This window comes from Aulostomus chinensis, chromosome 2 (assembly GCF_037954235.1).
Source record: "Aulostomus chinensis isolate RoL2024-O1b breed Wild chromosome 2, RoL_Achi_v1.0, whole genome shotgun sequence".
Lineage (NCBI taxonomy): Eukaryota > Metazoa > Chordata > Actinopteri > Syngnathiformes > Aulostomidae > Aulostomus > Aulostomus chinensis.
This window is the reverse complement of record NC_141321.1, coordinates 24,529,216-24,550,910: the sequence shown is the minus strand read 5'-3', so window position 1 is coordinate 24,550,910 and position 21,695 is coordinate 24,529,216. Positions and strand designations below refer to the sequence as shown.

The 21,695-nt window shown below is 44.7% G+C and overlaps 2 protein-coding genes across 5 annotated transcripts; both read left to right on the top strand.

Annotated features, from left to right (window-relative positions):
* The first annotated feature begins 1,887 nt into the window (after positions 1 to 1,887).
* On the top strand, positions 1,888 to 7,010 carry LOC147269544 (uncharacterized). Its single transcript, XM_086186607.1, has 8 exons — positions 1,888 to 2,480; positions 2,785 to 3,027; positions 3,311 to 3,448; positions 3,709 to 3,778; positions 3,871 to 3,969; positions 4,223 to 4,326; positions 4,549 to 4,871; positions 5,357 to 7,010. The coding sequence occupies exons 1-8, from the start codon at positions 1,959 to 1,961 to the stop codon at positions 5,382 to 5,384; spliced, it is 1,527 nt and encodes a 508-aa protein (XP_086042733.1). The 5' UTR covers positions 1,888 to 1,958; the 3' UTR covers positions 5,385 to 7,010.
* A 135-nt stretch (positions 7,011 to 7,145) lies between these two features.
* Positions 7,146 to 21,642, top strand: LOC147269543 (palmitoyltransferase ZDHHC21-like). 4 transcript variants are annotated; one of them, XM_086186640.1, is made up of 10 exons: positions 7,146 to 11,298; positions 12,621 to 12,672; positions 13,173 to 13,223; positions 16,554 to 18,523; positions 18,960 to 19,005; positions 19,994 to 20,105; positions 20,233 to 20,368; positions 20,504 to 20,620; positions 20,780 to 20,823; positions 21,148 to 21,642. In XM_086186640.1, exons 5-10 carry the CDS (start codon positions 18,996 to 18,998, stop codon positions 21,278 to 21,280), a joined length of 552 nt encoding a protein of 183 aa, XP_086042766.1. In that variant the 5' UTR covers positions 7,146 to 11,298; positions 12,621 to 12,672; positions 13,173 to 13,223; positions 16,554 to 18,523; positions 18,960 to 18,995; the 3' UTR covers positions 21,281 to 21,642. The 4 variants fall into 4 exon arrangements, with proteins under 4 accessions (XP_086042766.1, XP_086042759.1, XP_086042785.1 ...); XM_086186633.1 differs by having other exon boundaries at positions 18,956 to 19,005; XM_086186659.1 differs by lacking the exon at positions 7,146 to 11,298 and adding an exon at positions 11,304 to 11,334 and having other exon boundaries at positions 18,431 to 18,523; positions 18,956 to 19,005.
* The last annotated feature ends 53 nt before the right edge of the window (positions 21,643 to 21,695 follow it).

Below are 21,695 nucleotides of genomic sequence, written 5' to 3'. Positions count from 1 at the left end.
TTTTTCCACTCCTTGGTCACCTCTCACTCTAAAATGATGGATCACACACAAGAACCACTTTTATACTTTTACTTTTATAGAAAGTTTTTATACACTCATTACAGTTACTTTTGAAATCCTGAAAGCTCAAAATACATAACTGAACAAAATAAAGAGCAAATACAGGGTGACCACAGGTCCTTAAAGTCTTACATACACAGCATGAGAGGTGAGTGTGGGACAGCCACACGGCCCTCAGTGGACAGCGTCCACGTGCTAGCAGATCACACAGCGTCTCTGCAGTAATCACACATAAAACAACCACGAAATTACAAGGAGGTCATGTCTGACTCTGCAGAGCCTCTTCACCTGTGCCCAGTGTGGCAGTGGCTGGGTGGCAAGGAGGGTGTCTGGTCATCAGGAGGTCACCCCGGCCCTCCCAGTCAATGTGTTGAAATGTACTCCCCTGGCACTGCGGGAAAGACCCTTCCTCACTGGTCTTAATAGGGTAAATCCAGAGGACAGCTGTCACGTACACCATGGGCACAATGAAGAGTGATAAAGAACAACTACAGGAGACTCAATGATCAGTTTTATTATGACATCTGAAACAGTATTGGCGGTCGAGGTGGCAGCAGATGCACTGTCCATGGGCAACCTGGTTTTATTGTTGACCCACTCTTGGTGCCACTGCAGCCCAGGTTGCTGTGTCGGTGCAGAGACAGCAACACACAGGTGGATGACCTCTCACAGGAGCGCAGACACCAGCTTGATGTCAGAGTTGGTGACCACTGTCATGACTGAATCCATGCTAGGTCCAGAAAATGGTTGGATTTGCAAATAAAACTTTAAGATAATTAGAAATTCAATTGACCTGCAATTTTTAAAAAAGTGATCAGATAAAATACCTCAGCGTCTGGGGAAGCAAACCCTTTCAAATAGCAAACTGTCAAAGATTTATGTGGAAATGGGACCCAAATGCAGCCAAGGGGAGGACAACAAAAGTCTTAAATTTAAAATGGTAAAGTACAACACAACACTGGGAGTTCAAAGGAAGGAAAAAACAAAGGCCTGAAGTCCCTTCTGGCTCAGGCCCTAACAAAAAGAGCCAACAGGCTGAAGTCCTGGACGAGTTCAAAGGACAAACCAAACAAAGTTCTACACAGGACTGAAAACTAAGGCCTTAGGGGAGACGTGGAGAACGACCATGACGCCGACTAAGACAATGAAGCGAGCAGAGACAACAGGAAACACAGAGGTGAAATACATGAAGAAACCTCACAGTTATGTGATACAGTTGCAGAAACATGGCGCAACACAGGTGAGCCTCAACCACAGGCCAGGACTCAGCAGTCCACCTCCACCTCAAGGAGAAGGGGCACTCCTTCGAAGACCACAAGGTGTTTGTTCTAGCCAGAGAGGACAGATGGTTTGAAAGAGGGGTGAAAGAAGCCGTTCATGTCAAACTAGAACGTCCATCTTTGAACAGAGGAGGGGGCCTCAGACACCACCCGTCACCCACCTACAATGCTGTCCTTAGATCCCTCCCTAGGAGGTGCAGCCGGAATTCACGACGGCAAGAACTTAAGAAGCTTCTTGGATGAGAGGCGAAGAGGTGAACTACCCAGCATATGTTCGTGCACAACAAGACCATTCAAATAACTTTAAATGAATGAATCCTTAAAACAAATGTTCTTGTGAGAGCTTTTATTTTGAAAGACTCCAGAAATGTTGCTGACAGGATGTCAGTACAACTGAAAACAGGTCATTGCAGTCCGTTCAGCAGTGAAGAGTCAAGATGAGTGAAAGGTCAGGATGAGTGATGATGACTGACTGATGAAGGTGGCTCCCAGTCATCTGCTGCCCTGACTGAGATCAGTGATGAACTCACTTATATGAGGGGCGGTTGAAGAGACTCCATTCACACCACATTTGTTAGAACACAACTTGACACCTGGAGCGTTAATCACACCTCTGAAATGCAGAACTCAGAGTCCAGCCAGTCCCCTTCCCCTAGACCCTGCACTGGTTTTGGGTCTCATAAAGGTCACCAAAACGTGGACTGGAAGGAGGTGTGGAGTCTGGTTCGAGCACTTCAGAGTAAGAACCGTGATCTGCAGAATGAAAACTATGATCTGCAGAATCAAAACCAAAATCTGCAGAATAAGACAGATGATGTACAGAATAGGTACAAAGTTGTAACATTACAGAAACGTGATCTGCAGAGGCAGAAGTGTGATCTGCAGGATAAGATGAGTGATCTGCAGAACCAGTACCAAAATCTGCAGAAGGAGGCAGATGATGTACAGAATAGGTACAAAGTTGTAACATTACAGAAACGTGATCTGCAGAGGCAGAAGCGTGATCTGCAGGATCAAAACCATGAGCTGCAGAAACAGCTCAGGGAATCCAGGAAGGAAGAGATGCTGCTGAAGAGGATTCAGCACCGCCATGTGATGGCGCTGCGGAACTTCCAGGATGCAGAGGACAGCATGTCACAGGTCAGTTACTGAGTCCCTTTGGTGACTTGAATCTCATGATTGCAGTGCCTACTTTGAGTTCTGAGGAACAAGTCAGAATTTGGAGTTTAGGCTCAGTTTGGATCTCTGACTGGACCTCAGAGTTCTCACTTGATCTGGTTTTAATCTCTGATACCCAGCAGTAATCTTGGGGTTCTGACTTTGAGCTCTAGATTCTGACTTTAATCTCTGACTGCTTTTTTATAGAAAGAGATCTTGAGCCCAGTTCTCCAATCATGGCTCAATTCCAGTGACAGTTTTCTAACAATGTTCTTGTTGTTCCCAGGTCCAAGCCAGGCATGACAATGAGGTCAGATCTTTAAAGAAGGAGCTGTATCAGACTCGTTCCTGCCGTAACTGTCTGGGACAGGAGCTGCAGGTCAAAGACAAGAGGTTGCTACATGCTGTTGATCGCATACAGCACCTGGAGCAGCTCAACCAGGATGAGAGCCTGTTGGAGAGGGAGGAGCTCAGCCTCCAACTGGCCAAGGTGACACAGGAACGGGCCGAGATCACCAGGAAGTATGAGGTATGTTTGTGTTGACTGATGTGGTTCAACGTCAGATGTGAAAAGTGTCTAGCCTTGTTTACACCTGCACCAGAAGTCAAAGTGGGAACTCACTTGAGGAGTTCACTAGTGATCAGATCCATGAGGAGGATCTCTGTACCGGGTGTACACAGGTCTTCTGAGATGAAGGTCACCACCAACAGACCATGACTGGAGCCTGGAAATGTGGATCAGATTATAAACCCAAGGTGGGAGCATTAAGATTATAATTCTCTTTTTGTTGGCTTTCTGTCTTTTCTACTAGGACTTAAAGAGAAAACAGGATTTGAGAGAGTCTGCATTCAATCGCCAAATAGCCATGGAACAAAGAAAGGCTGCCACAGCCCAAAACACATGTTGTTCTCTACAAGAGCAGATAGAGCAGTTAAACAAGGACCTACAAGTGAGTTGGAGGAGCAGTCAATCTGACCTCACCTCGTCCCAACCTGCGTCCAGTTTCTGGGCGTTTGAGGACATAAATGATCACGTTGAATAATTAGACGTTAGCACAGGTGACCCTTGCTGGAAGGCTGAGTGAATGTTGAGTGAACCAAATATTGGAGATTGATTTTCCTCATCAGCTTTGGGTCAACATTTGTAATGTGTGTGATGCTGGAATACGGAGGAATCCTTCAGTAACTTCATGTGTTGTTCATCAAACAGGATCGAGACAGAGAGCTGGAACGGAGGAATATTTACTTCCAGAAATTCACCAAACCTTCCACCAACAGAGGTATCAAACATAATCTCCTGAGTGACTCAGCTGTTCTGGATCTTCTCAGTTGACACTGATGGCTCATTATCTGAATCCTTTCTCTTTGACAGGGAGAAAAAACAAGGGGCTTCAAACAGAGGAATCACTCTTGATCCCTCTTTCACACTCTCAACAACAGGAGCCTTTGGCAAGTGGATATCCTTCTGCAAGTAAGCACACAGTTCACGTTCCCTCATTCATTCATTCATTCATGCACTCAAAGGTGAATTTACAGAAGGATTTGACAGTGACAGGGATGTCATCGCTGTAGTCCACCTCACCCATTCCTTCAGTGTTAATGGAAGAGGATGTATCTGCCCCATGGTGCAGACTGGTTCTATACTGGGTTCTACCTCGGTCCGTGCTCCTCCCCTGCACCAGCTTCCACTGTAACACTCACTCATGGTCGTGTCTGACTTACAGGAACAGAGACCAAGATGGTTCAGACAGAAGAGGAATTCCCTTCAGCCACAGAGGCTGGTAGTCTGGTGCCACTGCTGGAGGAGCAGAGGAGCTCTGGCAAATCAGTAAGTGATTCAAATCATTGGAACACGTGCATTTTTTTAGAGAGATGCACTTTTATTTTCGAAAGCTTGAACGTTGAATCATGCTGAGTGTTTTTACAAATCTCTGTATTTTTAAATACACACATTTTGACACGTAAAGCTTGGAACATTGAATAAAGCTGAATAGAACTCAGACATTTTTGATCTCTGATGAACCTTTTCTACTTTTGTCTTGTGCTTCAGGATTCAACCGAATATCCAGAGGTCCCAGTCGAGGGAAACAACTGTCCAGACCCTGATAAGCAAACACCAAGTACGGAAGAGAGGACAGGAGACGCCTCACCAGAGACAGGTCATGAGAGCCAGACGTCCCTCTCATCATCTGGGTCTAGTGAACCACCCAGACCTGCTGAGGAACAGCAGCGGCCCAGATTTAGCCACAAGTGGCCCAGATTCATCCGCAAGTACATCTTCAGAGATGTTGATGTCAACCTGCACTTTGGGAGACCCGCCTACTGGAACCTGGACAAGGAGACAGCACAAGTAAAAAAGTCTTCATTCACATTGTAAGTTCAGCCAGAGAGTGTGTGTTTGTGTGTGTGTGTGTGTGTGTGTGTGTGTGTGTGTGTGTGTGTGTGCCTGCGTGTTTGTGTGTGTGTGTGTGCGTGCCTGCGTGTGTGTGTGTGTGTGTGTGTGTGTGTGTGTGTGTGTGTGCTCATATACATTCATGAAATGTTCCTGTCTGGATGTGACAGTGAGGGGTGTCACTCAGTCTACTTCCAGCAGGGAAGTGGTGCAGCTGACAATATGGGAGTCTCAGTTTCCAGAGTCAAATTGTATGAAAAGAGACAAATTAGTGATTGTCGATAGGATCAAAATGTCTGCTATCGACCTCTCCAGTCTTTTCTGCTAAATGCTGAATCCTGCAATGGGAATGAAAGAGAACGTATTTGCCCTGTGACTCTGATGTGCTCCAAATGTGAAGGGCTGTTCTTCAGTGTGCACTCCACTAATTCATCCATTGACCATCAATAACACTTTGTCTGTACAGGCTCAAGAGGAGTGAGGGTGACAGCTGAAACCCCTGTGTACTGGAGCCAGAGCTCCCTGCCACGGAACAGCCATGATGAAACCAGTCAGTTCAAAAGTCAATGTGGATGTTTGCCTGTCCGACTCACATCGAGAAGATCAAGGACCAGCTAGCAGAACAAGTATACACCATGAGAACGACCCCATCCATGGAGGTCAGGGGCTCCGAGAAGATGGGTCACCTGAGTGCAGGTCTCCTCAGACCTGCTGGCATCCAGGGGTCAGTGGAAACAGACTGAAACACCTTTCCAAAGAGAATCTTCCATTGCTCTGCATTCTTGCTGCTCTGCTGCTGCTGGCTGCTGTTTTATGGATTGTTGCACTTGGTTGGGCTGCTCGGTCCTCGTCCTCATCGTGTCCTTCCATGTCTCGGAGTTGAAAAGTGGCAGTGGTTTGGTGGACAGAATTCTGGAAGTCCCACTTATGCAGACTATTAGGTCTTCTAATGCTGAGGAGCATGAAGCTCTACTCCTGACTCAACCTTGCCTGAAACAAGTGAGTGACAGGCCTGTGGTTTGGGTCTCACGGTTCTGACACCAACATCTCTGCTCCACCAAGCCTCAGTCATGAGACGCAGCCTGAAGGCTCCACCAGTAAAACCAGTAAACCAGTAAAAGAAGAATCCCAGCCAAAGCCATCTGCTCGTCCCTCATTGGCTCTTCAGCCAACTGCTGAACTTTTCTCTGCACTTTCTAAGATCATATCTTCAGTAGCCTGAATAATCAGTAGGGATGAGCGAGTCCAACACTGTCTGTATCTGTACAACCACCAGAATGATCTGTATCCATACCTGCACCTGGAGGGGGCGGGGCTTCACCTGGAAATGGGTGGGAGTTAAACCAGATGTGGGTGCATCTTAACATGGAGGAATGTGTTATTTGTTGAATTGCTTTCAAGAAATGAAGTCACTGACCAGAAGTTGCTGCATTTATTGTTTCTTTGAAAATTGTTTAAAAACCCTCAGGTTCAGCTTCAGATGTTTTTGATCAGTAGACTAAATTAACTTTTTCCATAACAGTGTCAGATTGAGCTTCTAGTGCCACTGACTTGATGCTGGCTGACTGGAACGTAGAGCAGCTGACTGCTGGTTGGAGTCACTACAAGTTACACTCTGAATCACTTGTTGTCCTGAGTAGAGAAGAGTTCCAGATCAAATGAAAAGACAAGAAGAGAGAGAGAGAGAGTGTGTGTGTGTGTGTGTGTGTGTGTGTGTGTAGGTGACGTCATCAGACAGACGTCTGCGTAGGACAGACATTAAGGGGGAGTGTTTGTCACAAGAATTTCTTCTTAAAGACCTTTTCATGATAGAGACTGGATCTGAAGAACTGAAGTTGAATGTATTTTCTTGTAAAGAGGGAGTGTTTTACAATGCAACACACACGTGAAGTTCTCAAAGAAAAGGCTGACTTTGGAGCGCTAACAGTTGAGTTTATATCCCTCACACCTGGGCGTTTCTGCTTCCTCCTGTTTACTCACACATTCCACAGAAATCGTCACACATCTTTCCAGTCGTCCCAGTAACGGCCAGCTTCAGGTCTTTGAATCAAGGTGACATCTTCCAGACCTCTGAGTCTCTCGACCCTTTATTCCCTGATGACCCCCACTAACTGATGCAATACGGCCCTCCCACCATGAATCTTATCTGTTCTTACTGTCTATGCAAACTGCAGGACGAACCAGAACCTTCATTATGGCTGTGAAGAAGCACACACTCAGTATGATTCCGAGACATCTCATCACAATAGAATCCTAATTCTTAGAAGGGTGGTATTTCTTTGCAGGCCCGATGACGGTTGGGTTTAGTTGATTCCTGTTTAAATGACCTGACAGTGGGACTGGTGATCTGGGGACGCCGCAGTTCTTGCTGTGACTTTGAAGGAAGCACCTGGTCTATGTTTCTATCAATCTGCAGCCTGACGGTGATCCGATGGAGAAGAAAATAAAGCCCAGCTTCATTCAGCCGTGTCCAAGCACCGGATCAGCTGACCTGCAGCTCTCTGCTGATTTGTTCCTTTCCCAACAGAAGCAGGTTGATGGAGGAAGAAATCCTAAACAGTGAACAAACAGCAATGACAGAAGTGAATCCTGGACACAGAGAAGTTGCGTCTGCGCTTGGCAACGAGGAAACGCGTCTTTCCTCTGCGTGATGACAGTCTGATTGAAATCTGCAGTCGCCGGTCATGTGGAGAAGTTATTTCTGCGTTTGTGTCTCCTCATCACTACTTGAACGAGTTTAGAATCTAATCTTGGCGTTTGTCTTTGTATATTTGGTTTCTTCTGATGTTTACGGGCTCTTATGATCTGTTTGGTCGTCTCCACTTTGTCTTTGCAGGTTTTCTACAATTCTACAATTCTACAATTTCATTTAGCAGACGCTTTTGTCCAAAGCGACGTACAACACAAGCAAGAATTTACACCTAATTAAGGAAAAGTCCATAGGAAGCGCAAAAGTGCTTCAGTTGTGATTTGGTCACAGGTACTTCCATCTAGTGGCAGCAGAAGTTTCGCCCCCCCTCCTTTTTTCTATTTATTTTTTTTTTATATAACAGACATACAACATCACACAACACAGTTAGTGCTACATGATCAGTAAGTGCTGGGTCCTGGACCCTCTGACTTGTTCTACCCCACAGAGGAGAAGGGTCAGGTTAAGTGCCTAGGTGCTCTCTAAACAAATGAGTCTTCAATTGTCTCTTTTCAACCATCCCATCATCTGCCATGGTCACTGCCGACCTTCAACCTTTACAAGCATTCATGTCATGTCATCTGGATCGATGGCTTCCTCCAGTGACAGAGTGAGGGTTGATGTACAATCGTCTCCCTCTGTCAGAACCTTTGACTGCAGTTACTGCTGACATCCACAAGGTGGAGGCAGGGGACCATTTTATGACTGTCCAGACGACACGCCAACCCTGAGCAGCTCTCCTTCACCGCCACGCTGTTGTACTGTATATTGTATTTGGTCAGATCAGATCCAAAAGATAAAATATGTCCAGTTTTGGGGACGGCACCAGAATATAAAGGGGTTTACACAGATTTACAGGATTTTGATCAGAAACAACTGTGGCAAGGCGAGCGGTGGGGAATAGTTGCGGACAACGCCACCTGGGGGCTTTCACCCCAGGATATAAACAAAATTTCAAAATGACAAGGCTTCCAATTGAACAAAGGCATACAGTTCGAAATACCACAGGAAAGGACCGTGATTTCCAATTATAAAAAATACTTTTATTAGAAAAATAGTTTAAAATGAGCAACAGACTAAATGAATACCAATGAATATAATAAGGAGTGCAAGAGGTTAAAAAAAAAAAAACTACACTGCACCCATGACACAGCAAACCAAAAAAACATGAATAAGGAACCACCACCAGGGGGAACGCTGCCGCTCTGGGCCCTCAACACCTGTCAAAGAAAAGAAAAGAACACCATTAAAAAATGACTCAGTGTAAAGGTGGAAGTCTGACCTTTCCAGAGACACCAAGCTTGTTAATTTTGGACTTTCTGGGCCCAAACAGCCCCTGGGAGAGTTGCTTCACCTTTCAGTTGAATTCAGGGGAGCAAAAAGCAGCAAAAACCTTCCTAATGCTGCCTGGTGATTTTCCCTGTCCTTCCTTCAAATTAAACTCATCCCACATCAAATGAAAGCTTACCCACCCTTTTTTCCATGCATGTTTCCTGGTTGCTGGATGTCTTGGTCACAACCTTCCCAAGCTCCAGACCCAGGTGGTCAGCTATCTTCTGAGTCAGGTCCGGTAGTTCCAGTTCCAGGTCTTCACGCCCATATCAGAACGCACGGGTGAGTGTGACAAAGTCTTACTGTACCTGTCCTTCAGATATTCAGGGTCGACAAGGTTCACTCCATCTCCTGGGTCAACGTGGTCCACGAAGTCTGGCTTTCCCAGGTAAACGGTCTCCTTACAGTTAGGACTCGACTTCTTGGAAACTCTGGTGCCCGCCAGGTCCATGAAGACCAGTCCTGGCCTTGCATTTGGGGTCAGAGGTCAAATGTTTGCTGACATGAGCAACACCTCCACCCGTGGCTTTTTTTCCCACTAAAATAGGCATTTCTATTGCCTCCTCCCAGGCAAGGTGGAAGATGAAGGGAGTTGAAAGCAAAGAGGTTTAAAAAAAGAAGAAGAAGCAGACCTGGGTTAGGGTTGGGGTTCCGGGTTCTACTTTACAACTCAGTCTTTGTTCCATGTCAGCAGTAAATCTGTGCATTCTATCTGCCATACCTGCAGCAGCACAGCAGTGGTGCTTGATCTGGTTGTGGTAGCATACTGCCCTCCAGTGTTCAAATGCTGTGTTACACCCCAGCTCAATGTTCTCATTCTCTCATGTTGTCTGACTTTTTATTTTTTGTCATACCTCATTTGATTCTGGTCATTTCAGTGGTAGAGAGTTGCCTGAGCTTTCAGCTGAATTCAGGGATGTAAAAAGCAGCCACACTTTCTTGATGCTTCCTGGGTGATTTTCCCTGTCCTTCCTTCAAATTGAACCTGTCATCCATCAAAAGCTTACAGTCTCACCTTTACAGCAATAACAAGCTTTTGGTTCTGTCATGAACTGAGAGCTCACTGTCCAGCAGCTGGTGTGGTCAACATTTGCCACACTGGAGGCCATTCAGAATGTCAGTAATGCAGTGTCCCTGGAGTACCGTTGACAGCCCTGTCCATTCCCTGTACATGCGGGCCTCTGGGAGCCTTCCCAGCTCCCCCAACTGTGGCAAGGGGCCCTCCACTGTTAACTATGACACCTCCAGCCTCAGGACTACAGTTGACATGCAGCATCCCGGCTCTCGTCTCCTGCCAGGCCACGTCATTCATACCCAGGATCCTGAATGGGATGCTCATTCCACGGGAAAGCATGTTGTCCTGTCATGAGAGGGTCTGTTCTAGTTGCACGCTGTCAGTGAGTTCCCACCACTTCCATAGATTTAAAAAGGCCCAGAAATGTCATCTTGAAAAAAATGAATGACTTTGGCAGGAACTTTGACAAGAAGTCCTAAACATGTGGGGTGAAAAGAGAGTTCCCAGCTAAAAAACCAGCGTGGTGTCTGCATGTCATGAAGATTCTGGGATCCTAGTCCAGGCAATGACAAGCAGCCTGAGAAAAGAAGGTGGAAAACCTGGCAGGTGGATAAGCAGAGGGGATCTGGAGCAAACACAAGTCTCTGGTGCTTCCTCTTGCAGGCTCTCCGCACAAAAAGCAGATATGAATTTTACAACTGAAAGAGAAAAGTAGAATAAAAAGTACACTCACAGAAATGATTCATGGCAGAGTTAATTTTTATGCATTTACATCTATTTGTTTTCTTTAAAAACTCATATTTTTTAAATGTATGCATAAAAATTAATTATAATCTGCACAATTTAATCAATTCTAAAATGTATTAATAGAAGTAGTTAATACATACTAACATAGTTTAAATAATACAAATTGTACAACAAACAAGATTCTGTCATTTAAATTCATGTGATCGGTTTTCATAGAAGTTATGAGAGGTGAATTCGGTCCTTCAACCTTGACTATGCGCCCGTGTCAACATCCCTTTCGGGTCCAAACATTCTCACTGGGAATCTGCCTCAGTGTTGTGTCCCTCGCTGAGACCTCGGGTTGGAGATAAATCAACCATCCTTCCAAAGAAAAAGACAAGATGAAATGGCTTGAGCTGACAAGGTCAGTTAAAAGGCAAAATACATTATTTAAAACTTTTAAACACGCAGCAGTTCATTGCTAAATAAAAAAAAATGTTGTGAGTGTAAAAAGATTGAGGAGCTCTGAAATTGTTTTTAAAATACGAGCGGACCGCGCCGAGTGGCTGTTTGACCCTCGAACATTCACTTCCGTTGGACGTCAGCAGTCAAGCCCTTGTGGGTATCAGCAGTTGTCCATGTGACGGTAAGCACTCCCACCATCCTGTGTCCTGTCACTCCCGTATGTATCGTTCCTAATTGTATCGTTCATATCACATCATATCAAAATCATTTCATGGATGATAAAATCTATGTAGTTCCTGATTATTTTAAGCAGTTTTAACTTGGTCACATTGCGTGTATCATGCTATTAGCCATGACGCCTTCTAGCATCATAGCTAACGTGGTAGCTATTTCACCGCATCTTAGCTAGCTTGGTCGTACGGCTTGTTGGCTTTTGTCAAAATTATGCGTTTTTAATGCAAAAGATGATATTTCTGTGATTCATGTAAATTTGCAATTGAACTGGCGAGTCATCGCGTCGGGAGGGGGATGTATGTTAGCTAGGATGGCTGCTAGCATCAGCCTAGCATTGTGTGGAGCGGTCAAATCGCAACCTCCATGAAGCTGGCACCCCACAACACTCAGAATTAAGTGAAAATATAGACAATGGTTTGTGCTGCATTTTTTACACACACACACACACATATATATATATATATATATATGTGTGTGTGTGTGTTTATAAAAATATACATACATATATATGTGCTGCATTTTATACACACACACACATATATGTATGTATATATATATATATATATATATATATATATATATATATATATATAATTTAAATGGTCATTCTAAGTTTACGCAGCCTTCTGACTTCGTCCAAACTGAACCAAAATGGTGTCGTTAGTTTGTGCAGAAAAATAATTGTTGGTGCTGCTTCACCTTCTTGTAGTGTTTTCCAAATTAGTTTAGTCGACTCGTCTTTTTCCGCCTTTTTCGTGATTGGCACTTTCCTGCTTGTTAAACGTTGCCAGTGGTGCTGCCTTTTCTAGTGCCCTTAATTTCTCCTCATTCATCGGCTGACTGTCCGTAATAAGGAGTGTGCTGCTCATCTGTTTGTGTGTGTGTTACCATGGAAGCATGGATTCACTCCAGTCCATTGAATTGCATCAATGAGCGAGATATTTTCTCTGTTTGTTGTTGGCAGGAAAAATAAATGTGGGTCAATGATGAAATGATTTTCACTCAGTAAATTGGGCTTTTCAACTGTAATTAAAAAAAAACTTGAACTGAACAAGAATAAAATTGTCTGATCTCCGACAAATTGGCATGTAAGGGTTATTCAGGTATTGCTATATACTGTAGTATGTATGCACTGTGAAGAGGAGCTGGCTTTTTGAGTGCTTTTTTATAACATCATGGAAGCTGTTAAACCCTAACAAGAAACTCAAGCTGGAGAGCAGCTGATTTTACAAATCACCTCATTGATTTGTTCTGTGTCTTCATTCACAGGTGCTGTCTAAATGTGGCCCTGCTAATTGTGTGACAGTTCGTTATCGACCAGGTAGGAGTTATTAAAACGTATTAAGCTGAGACATTTCCTCCATAGCCACACAGGCCAGTATCCATGTGTGTATCTAGACTGTCCTTGCACATTCACAAGCTGGAAAAACCTTTTGAGTCACACTTATGGAACACACAGCAAGTTAGAAATAACAGGTGCTCAGTCCACTACGTTCTCATGTCAGACTTGTGGGTGTGAAGAACTGTCAACAGAACAGGAAAACTTCAGTCATAGTAATCAACACCTCAGGCAGTATGAAAATGTAACTTGTAAGTTTGAGGGATGTCCATATCAGTCAAACATATATGGTACTTTGAACTCACATAAAAATCGTAAACATAATCCACTCAGTCTAGACTAAATGTTTCTCAGTTTTAGTCACATTTTCGTCATTTCTATCCCTGATCGTTTTAGTCTAGTTTTAGTTGACGAAAACTCAAAGGTTTCAGTCAAATATCAAAGATACTTATAAATTAAATATATGTGTATGTACTTAACAGGCCAATACAGTGTTAGAATGAAGCACACTGAAACTGATCGAACCTTCAAAGGTGAGTTTTTTCCCCTCTTTTTCTTTCTCTACCTTTTACTTTTATTATTTTGTTGCAGATGCAGACAACACACTGGCACACAATATGAGTGTTGTATCACAATAAAATAGGATTAAACAAAAACTAAAAGCACACTTGACTTTCATGTGAATGACCTCATGTCCTACATATTGGCTTTAGCTGCTGTTATTGGTTAAAGCATCCAGGTGTGTTGCTTAGATAGGGAACAGCAGCAGGTCTGAAGACGACCGTGTTTCCCAGTCCCACAAACGTGGGTCAAAGCATTTCACTTGCCACCCGTCCACAAATGGACAGGGGTTTTATTCATAACATGCTAAATTAATAGAGGGGCTGGTTTAAACGAGCCAACATTAGCGAGGCCCCTGGCAGCCCCGTTCATTCTAGCTTTAGCATGTAGCACGAGGAAGCGGTCTCTGCACCACGGGGGAGGTGTAACCACCACCACCACAAAACTTTAGGCTGAATACAAAACAGAAAAGCATCACAAGGCTGGCCTAACATAGACTAAAGCTAAACTTTAATCATCCCGCTTTTCACAACCACCCGACACCGCTGCTGCTGCCGTGGTGTGAGACTCGTCCGCTGCAGACAGGCCCAGACTGTCTCTGTGTGTGCATGTGGTTGCGTGCGCGAGAGAGGCTTTTAGTGCGTATGTTCTGATGATGGGGGCGTGACCATGAGGACCAACAGCTCCAGCTGGCTCCGTTCTGATGTTTGAGCTCTTGATTGACATTGCACGCATGTTATAATTGGCGGAAAAAACCTGCATGTTTTGAAACTTTGATCGTCCACCCACTAACAATTTAGTCTCGTCTCGTAAGATGAAAATGTGTACAATTTCGTCACAGTTTAGTTTTTACAGGGCGATGGTGACGTTCGTCTTAGTCTCATTTTCGTCATGGAAAAAAGGGGTCTGACGTCGCCATTTTCGTTTTCGTCCAGCGTGATGAAAACAACACTGTTTTCATGTTCCATCTCCAGCAACAGAGGAATTGGTTGATGAACTCCACTACTGCAGAGTAATGTGTCTGTGCCAAGAACTTGGAGCAGTATTTCAAATTTGTTCAAACGCAAAAACTTCGAGGTCGATGGCGTGGCTATCGAGGAATTAGCTGATTCACTGTGTAAATCTCATCCTTTGGCAAAAGCACTGGGAAAAGGTGGCCCCCTTGCAACCGCTTCTAAGAGAAAGGAGTACAATAAAGAAGTGTTTAAGGTTGTCGAGCCAGTAGAGTTTGTTCTTGATCAAAAAACAAGCAGGTCCTTTCAATACATCCTATGACTGGGATCTTTGCAGCAGATACTTGATTCTCCTGAAGTGTTGAATAGAGTGATTGATAGCCACAGAACAGAGGGCAGCAACACAGACCAGCTTGAAAACCAGCAGGATCACTCCATAAGAGACGGTGTCTACTTTAAAGAAAACCCTTTCCTGTCAGATGATGAGTTAAAAATTTGTTGAACCTTATACATTGATGACTTTGAATTGTGTAACCCTTTGGGCACATCACGAAGAAGCACAAGTTGTGTAGCATGTACTGGATTCTTAAAGGTCCCCTAGATTGAAAATCATTGTTTTCGTGTTTTTGGTGTTTATTCAACGTCCCCCAGTTGTGGGGAATACACATGAAGTGTGAGGCAGTGTCATAACCTCTGTTTGAAGGATCTCCCCTTTTTTTAATCGCCGCGGGAATAATGGACCTATGAGTTTGTGGCTGAAGTGTTCCGTCACAGTTCAGTCAGTGCCCCCCCCCCCCCCCCCCCCCCCACACACACACACACACACACACACACACACTCACACACACTGAACCAACCCCTTTGACACACGCCCCTTCGACATATTTCGGGAGGGGGCGATTATGCGAGCGAGCAAAGTGAGTGCAGCGCTCTCGTGTCGCTCGCTTGCTTGCGCGACACAAACTGGAGACTGCAGCAGCAGCACTGACAGACTGAGCAGATTGATTGAATGAATGGCCTCGATAGAATTGAGACCTTTTTTTATCTGCGCTCGCTGGCCTGGCTTGGCTTGAGGGGGAAGGAACCTCACCATTCAGGCAGGCTACCAATGGGCCAGGCCACCAGGAAAACTCCCGGTGTTCCCCACGGCCAACCAGCCACTGCATATATGGCTGGATCCGCGAATGGGCCGTGGCTACTTGGTATCTTATCTTACAAATGTTGTTGTATGATATGGAATGTTGTCAATTGACAGTAGCAGTCACAGTTAGCACTGGCGACAGTTAGCCGAGAAAGTGGGAGTACTTTCTTTTCAGGGACAGTGAGGGCAGCCAATCACAGAGTAGTCGTTAAATGAGGTTGCCAGTTAAACCACGGCAACCGATCGCCGTCAACTCTTGCACTTGCATAAATAATGAGGTTGCCAGATAAGGTCAGAAACGACCCCAATAGGGACAAACGACACATTCTAAACCCAACATGGTAACATAGCGGTTTCAGAGAGCCTTTAGGAAGGTTCTGAGCCATCACAGACCCAACCATTTTTTGTGGGGTTACATATCACACCACAGAACAAGAATTAATACCCCGTTCAACCTCTCTATGGCACCTTCAATAACTTGGGACCTGGCTCTCATTCAGCACTCACCTCTATTTATTTAGCAGTTTTGTGCAAGAGTAATGATGTAAAGACATGGATATAATAAAATATAAGAGCCACTATTATATGATCTTGTTCCATTAGAAGAGCGTGGTGTCTTTGTTTCAACCCTTGGGACTTTCGTCAAAGGTACAGTGCACAGTGTTACTGCTGACAATTTGGGTGCCCATGCTTTGGCTGGTTTTGTAGAAAATGAGAACCTACACAGACATTTTGTAGAAAGCTTCTCTGGCCATTCCATTGGTAGATTTTGTACTGCTCAGAAAGAAGAGATCCAGTCAGCTGATGTTTATTCAGGTTCTTTTTCTCTTCAAACCAAAGAAATACATGAAGCACATCTAAAGACTGCACAGGACACTGAAACGAGTTGCTTTGGAGTGAAGCGAGCTTGCCCTTGAGCTGAGCATCTTTACCATTTTCACGTCAGCACAGGTTATCCCCCAGATACAGTGCATGATTTGTTTGAGGGGATTGTCCCAGTTGAAGTAGCACTGTGTTTGAGCATTCTGATCTCAAAGAAGTAGTTTAGTCTGGAGTCTCTTAACACATGTATCCTCAAGTTTCCTTTCAAGCGGAGTGACAGAAAGAATCTGCCTCACCTTCTACCACACAAGTGTTCCATAGGAAGACAATAGGTGGCAGTGCACATGAGAATTGGTGCCTGATACGTTTGCTCCCATTTCTGATAGGAGACCTTCTACCAGAAGATGAGCTTGCTTGGCAAGGAATACTGGACCTGAAGGAAATTGTAGAGTTACTTGTGGCACCTGTTCACACCCAAGAGACAATGGCCTACCTTGATATCAGAGTGTTTGAGCACAGTCAGAGACTACGTGAGCTTATCCCAGGGGAGACACTGAAACCTCAACACCCCCATCTGGAGCACTGTCCACACTTGATCACGTGCTTTGGGCCTCTTGTGGGTGTGTGGACATTAAGATTTGAGGCAAAACCTATTTTTTTTCAAACAAGTTGCCCAACACACAAGTAATTTCAGGAATGTTGCTCTCACTATTTCAATAACCAGACTAAGACCTGTCCGCTCTGTTTGTTCGTGTCTCCACCTTCGATTAGCAAAGCAGGATGGCAACAAAAGGAACTTTCAGAGTCGTCTTTGGGAGTGAGAATGATGCAAGGAAACTCACCATTTAATCTGGAATACCAAACACTGTGGAGGAATTCACTCTTCGAATAGACTTTCTTCCAAGTGACTGAGCCATTCAGTCTTCAGTACAGAGAGAGAAATGGATGATCAATTTATGAACCTCTTGTCAACTTCAGAACTTGAACATGAAGCTACTATGAAAGTTGTGTACATGCCCTCTGAGACAAGCAGCCCCAATCCACTCACAAGAGATGCCGGCCCCACAATCCCACGTACTCCTTCCAGTGTCAGCTCTTCATCACATGAACCAAATGATTCAGACTCTTGCTGCAGCAATGATACCATCAACTTGTCGTCACCCGAGACCCGGTCCTGTTCTTGGCCCAAACTCTTTGTTTGTTGTTCCTCGCCTGTCATACTGTGCCGAGATGATGCTTCACACCGGAAATAATGAGTTCAATGCAATGCAACACATTTGTGCCAGTGCAGGGTGGTACAATATATTAAATGTCAGGCCAACAGATTCATAGACTGGCATTTAATGTAAAACTAAAATTCCTACTATGATCAGCCGAGCAGGACATCCTGAGGTTGCTGTCAACTCTCTGAAGAACAAACGGAAAGGCCAGGAAAAGCCAGCGCCAACATCAAGAAGCCTTGGAAGACAGAGGTTAATTTCTGTCCAACCAGGCCCAGAGTTGAAGGAAGAGAGACTATGGAGGCAGAAAGGGGGGCTCTACTGACAGAGGTAAAAAAGAAGAGAAAGGATGAGGTTGAGATCAAGAAGATGATCCAGCATACCTTCTCGATCAGGAGGCAGGAGGTTCTCCAGGAGCCAGCAATTCCAGAGTTCCTAAACAGATGGCCAGCACTCTTTGATGTCAGTGAGGAATGTGTGAATCTGAAGTGTAGTAACTTGGTCTATCAGTGACCTTCTTTATGGACGGTTCAATCTAGATCCTGTCTGCGTTGTCTTTTACTGATCAACTTGGAGTTTATACCATTAACAACAGTACCTCTGACCTCCAAATTGCTTGGAGAACTGGACCGTCGGACTGACGACCTGATCAAGGTTTTTAATGCCAAAGGTGGAGTTGCAGGAAGACAGATTCCCACCATAATGGCCCAGATGGAGAATGTACGTGTTGTTTGTTGGTTATTTCTGTCTAAACTGATCATCATCTGGTTTGTGCGACCATGTGAAATGTTTCAAATGTTTTTCTGGCCCTTTCAAAATGACAGTTTACTAAACCGGCTTAGACCTGTGTGAGCTTTACCTGAGTGGAGTAAAACAAGGTGATGGGGTGGTCAAGTGAGGAAATGTTGGTGACTTGATGAGCCTCAGCACCTGTGTGTTCACCTGTTTCTGACACTGACAGACATGGAATCAATGTGGGGTTGTTTTTGTTTGTTTGTTTTGTTTTTTTGTCCGTCTGTCCGTGTTTGTGGGGGCATCACTAGGATGCATGTAGGAGACTGTCTGCTTACCAACTCCAGCGCTGTGAGAACATCAAACAGAAGGAAGCCTTCTTGTCTTCTTTGAAGATAAGGCAAGTAGGTGGACATGTTATTTGGAACTGTAACCAATGCCAGACTGATCAGCTGTTCTCCACTTCTACCACTCTCTCCCTCTCACACTTTGTGTGTTTCTCCCTGATCTCCTCTCAGTCCCTCTTTTGCTCTTCCTCCTGCTCTTACACTGTTGTCCCCTACTGGCCTTGCCCTCTCTCCTTTTGTCTCTTTCTTTCTCTAGTACTCACTCCATGTCTCCCACCAGTGTAACTTCACACATACATTGAGCATGGGATTTTAAAAGGGTGTCAAATTTGGTCTCCATGGGTTATTCTCCATTTTTTTCTCCAATATAGTAAAAAAGGAAATGTCATTTCTGTCTTCCTCATGAATATACAGTACCTTGTAGTATATTTAGGATTGCTGTCCATGGAGGGAAACAATGGGATCATGATTGTTTTTCTTTGTCAAAAGGCAGCTGAGGATCTGAGGCAGTCACTAAAGCCTAAGCCGGATGTCAAGAGGTGAGTCATAAAGCAGTGTAAATGGAGGCATCACTTGTTTGGGCTGCTGGGGCTGAATCTATTGAGTAGAAGGGGACATTTCCAACAGGTGAAGAGAGAGAGAAAGTTAGGATAGGGAGAGGTTGGTCCCTTCCTCTTGAATCATTTCAACTTTTAAATGCTGCCCATCCCCTCCCCTGTTGATTACATCACAAGGTCAAGTTTTGCCACTAGGTAGCAAAAAACTGAGCAAAATACAATGAGAATCAGCTTCAGACTTCAAAGGCTTGATGCCCACACTCCAGTACTTCCTGACTGGAGGACGACGTCTCAATCATGTACCAGACTGTTGTTTGAAGGGATTTATCAGGTGCACGCTGGGTGTCACCAGGCTCAACTCAGACATGTAAGAACAAGAGTACTACTTTAATGGGTAATTGTAAGATTTTGAATTGTCCACTTGGCAGAAAAGTGCACGATATTCAAGAATAGTACTGCCCAGCTGATAAATCACTTAAACTTCAAGTATACACAGGAAATCAAGCTCTTCCTGTCAGGAAGTAGTGGAGCTTGTGCATCAAGTCTATTATCCCAGTGAGGAGGGTAAGAAGGAGAGAGGATGGCACGAGTTAAGACGGTTTGGAGAGGGTTGGATAGGAAAGGAGTCCAACTTAGCCCTGTGGACCACCTGTGGACCCTCACATCCCTCCCTCTGGTGAGGACACAGACAAGATGGCCTCTTAATTCCTCTCCTCCATGTGTTACATGCATACGTTTCATTTTTTATTCATAAATCTTTCTTTTCAAGGTTCATGCCTTTGTGGTTCAGCACACCAAACATCACCATTATGTTTATTTATCACTGCGTTATTGTAAAGTGGTAAAATGAACCCTCCTGGATTGGTCAGCAGACCAAAGTCCTACTTGAATGCTCCATGAGTGTGTGACCACGTCAGCTGTAGCAGAACCACCACAACGCCACTGATCGCTCTCTCTCTTTGTGCCACAGAGCAACAGCACTGGACGCTGTGCAAGAAATGCGAGGCAATGAGACCTAAAAGGTCCCACCACTGCAGGCGTTGTGGCCACTGTGTACGCAGGATGGACCACCACTGTCCCTGGTGAGGACACACACACACACACACACAGAGGAAAACAGTGTTAAAAACACAAATACATCAAAAGGTTCCGGTCATGTCAACACAACAGAGGTAGATGATGTGATCTCAAGGGTTCATTGTCCTCCAGGATCAACAACTGTGTAGGAGAGGACAACCACTGGCTCTTGCAGCTCTGCCTCTACACGCTGGTCCTCAGTCTCCTCACACTGATGCTGGTCTTCTGCCACCACTTCTATTTCCAGCCGCTAGCCACGCCAGACCAGGTACATCCAGCAGGAAAGACCTCAGGTCAACAGGTTCTGCTGGCAAAATGTGTTCAGAACCTACCGGTGGTGTTTGAGACATGAAATGTGCACATCAGCGTTGGTCTTTCTGATGTTTTCTGTTTTCCAAACCAGGAGACGTTCACAGGGCGGCACGTAGTGGGTCTGCTGAGAGCCTCAGGACTCATGAGCGTCCTCATGTTGACTGGCATCAGCGTCCTGTCCTGCATCCAGATGTCAGGCATCCTCTCTGTGAGTACTGACTCCTGACCTCTAGACCTCTTTTCCTGCTTCAGGTGAACGTTACTGCTCCAGTTTGATTTGTGTTTTCTTCCTAAAGAAACAACTTTGTGGTGGAGTTTATTTTGTAAGATGACGCCTGATCTTCCACTGTTCTTTACCCCCCAACAGGACATGACCATGATTGAGAGAGCAGTTCAACTCCCAGGTGACGGGTGAGTAAGTTGACCTCTTGAGACTTTTTCAACTGTAGAAATGGTTTAAAGCAGTTTACAACGCTGAGAGACAGGATTCAACTGTGGAACGTTTCTATGATTGTGAGTTAAACTGGACAAATACACTGTGGAATCCATTTAAAGAGTCGTAACAGAGTTTAAGTCCTGTCACTTCTGTTTTTTATATGCTAAGCTAAGCTACCTAGCTGCTAGCGCCAGATGATTCTGACAGATATGAGAGTAGCATGAGAACAAAGCATCTAATTGTCTACAGTTCTCTTGTCACACGTTCTAAAGTGAGTATTTGAAATGTTTTCTTTCCAGCTCTGTCACACGGAGGTCCTGGCAGTTTGCTCTCTCAGAAGTTTGTGGAACTCGCTGGAAAGTCCTGTGGCTCGTCCCGCTGAGACAGAGACAGACGCTCCAAGCCAGACACGACTACTACGCAATCGTATAGGAGTCATTAAAATGTGAAAATCTTGGCTGTACAAAGTCACTGTTTGATTGTTGTCACTGAAGAACTTTAGTTTTTTTTTATTTCTTGAATTGTGTGCTGACATAAATATGTTGAAAAGTGCACATCCATTTAGCTTGAAGCTCCTGGTGACTGGCTGATAAAAAAATTCAAGCTGTGAAGAAATGTAGATTCACAATGAGTGAAGTCCATCGTCATTGTGATCTTTATCATTGATGTCCAGATGTACACTCGGGAATGCAAACTGTTGATGGGGAAGAGATGTCATGGAGTTGAAGGGAGAACATCTCAAGTGTCTGGACCTGTGCCCCTCTCTCATCCCTGAGCTGTCACATGCACTCAGCGTTCCGGCACCTTACGATTTACAAATTAAACAACAGTTATCAGCTGTTTTTCC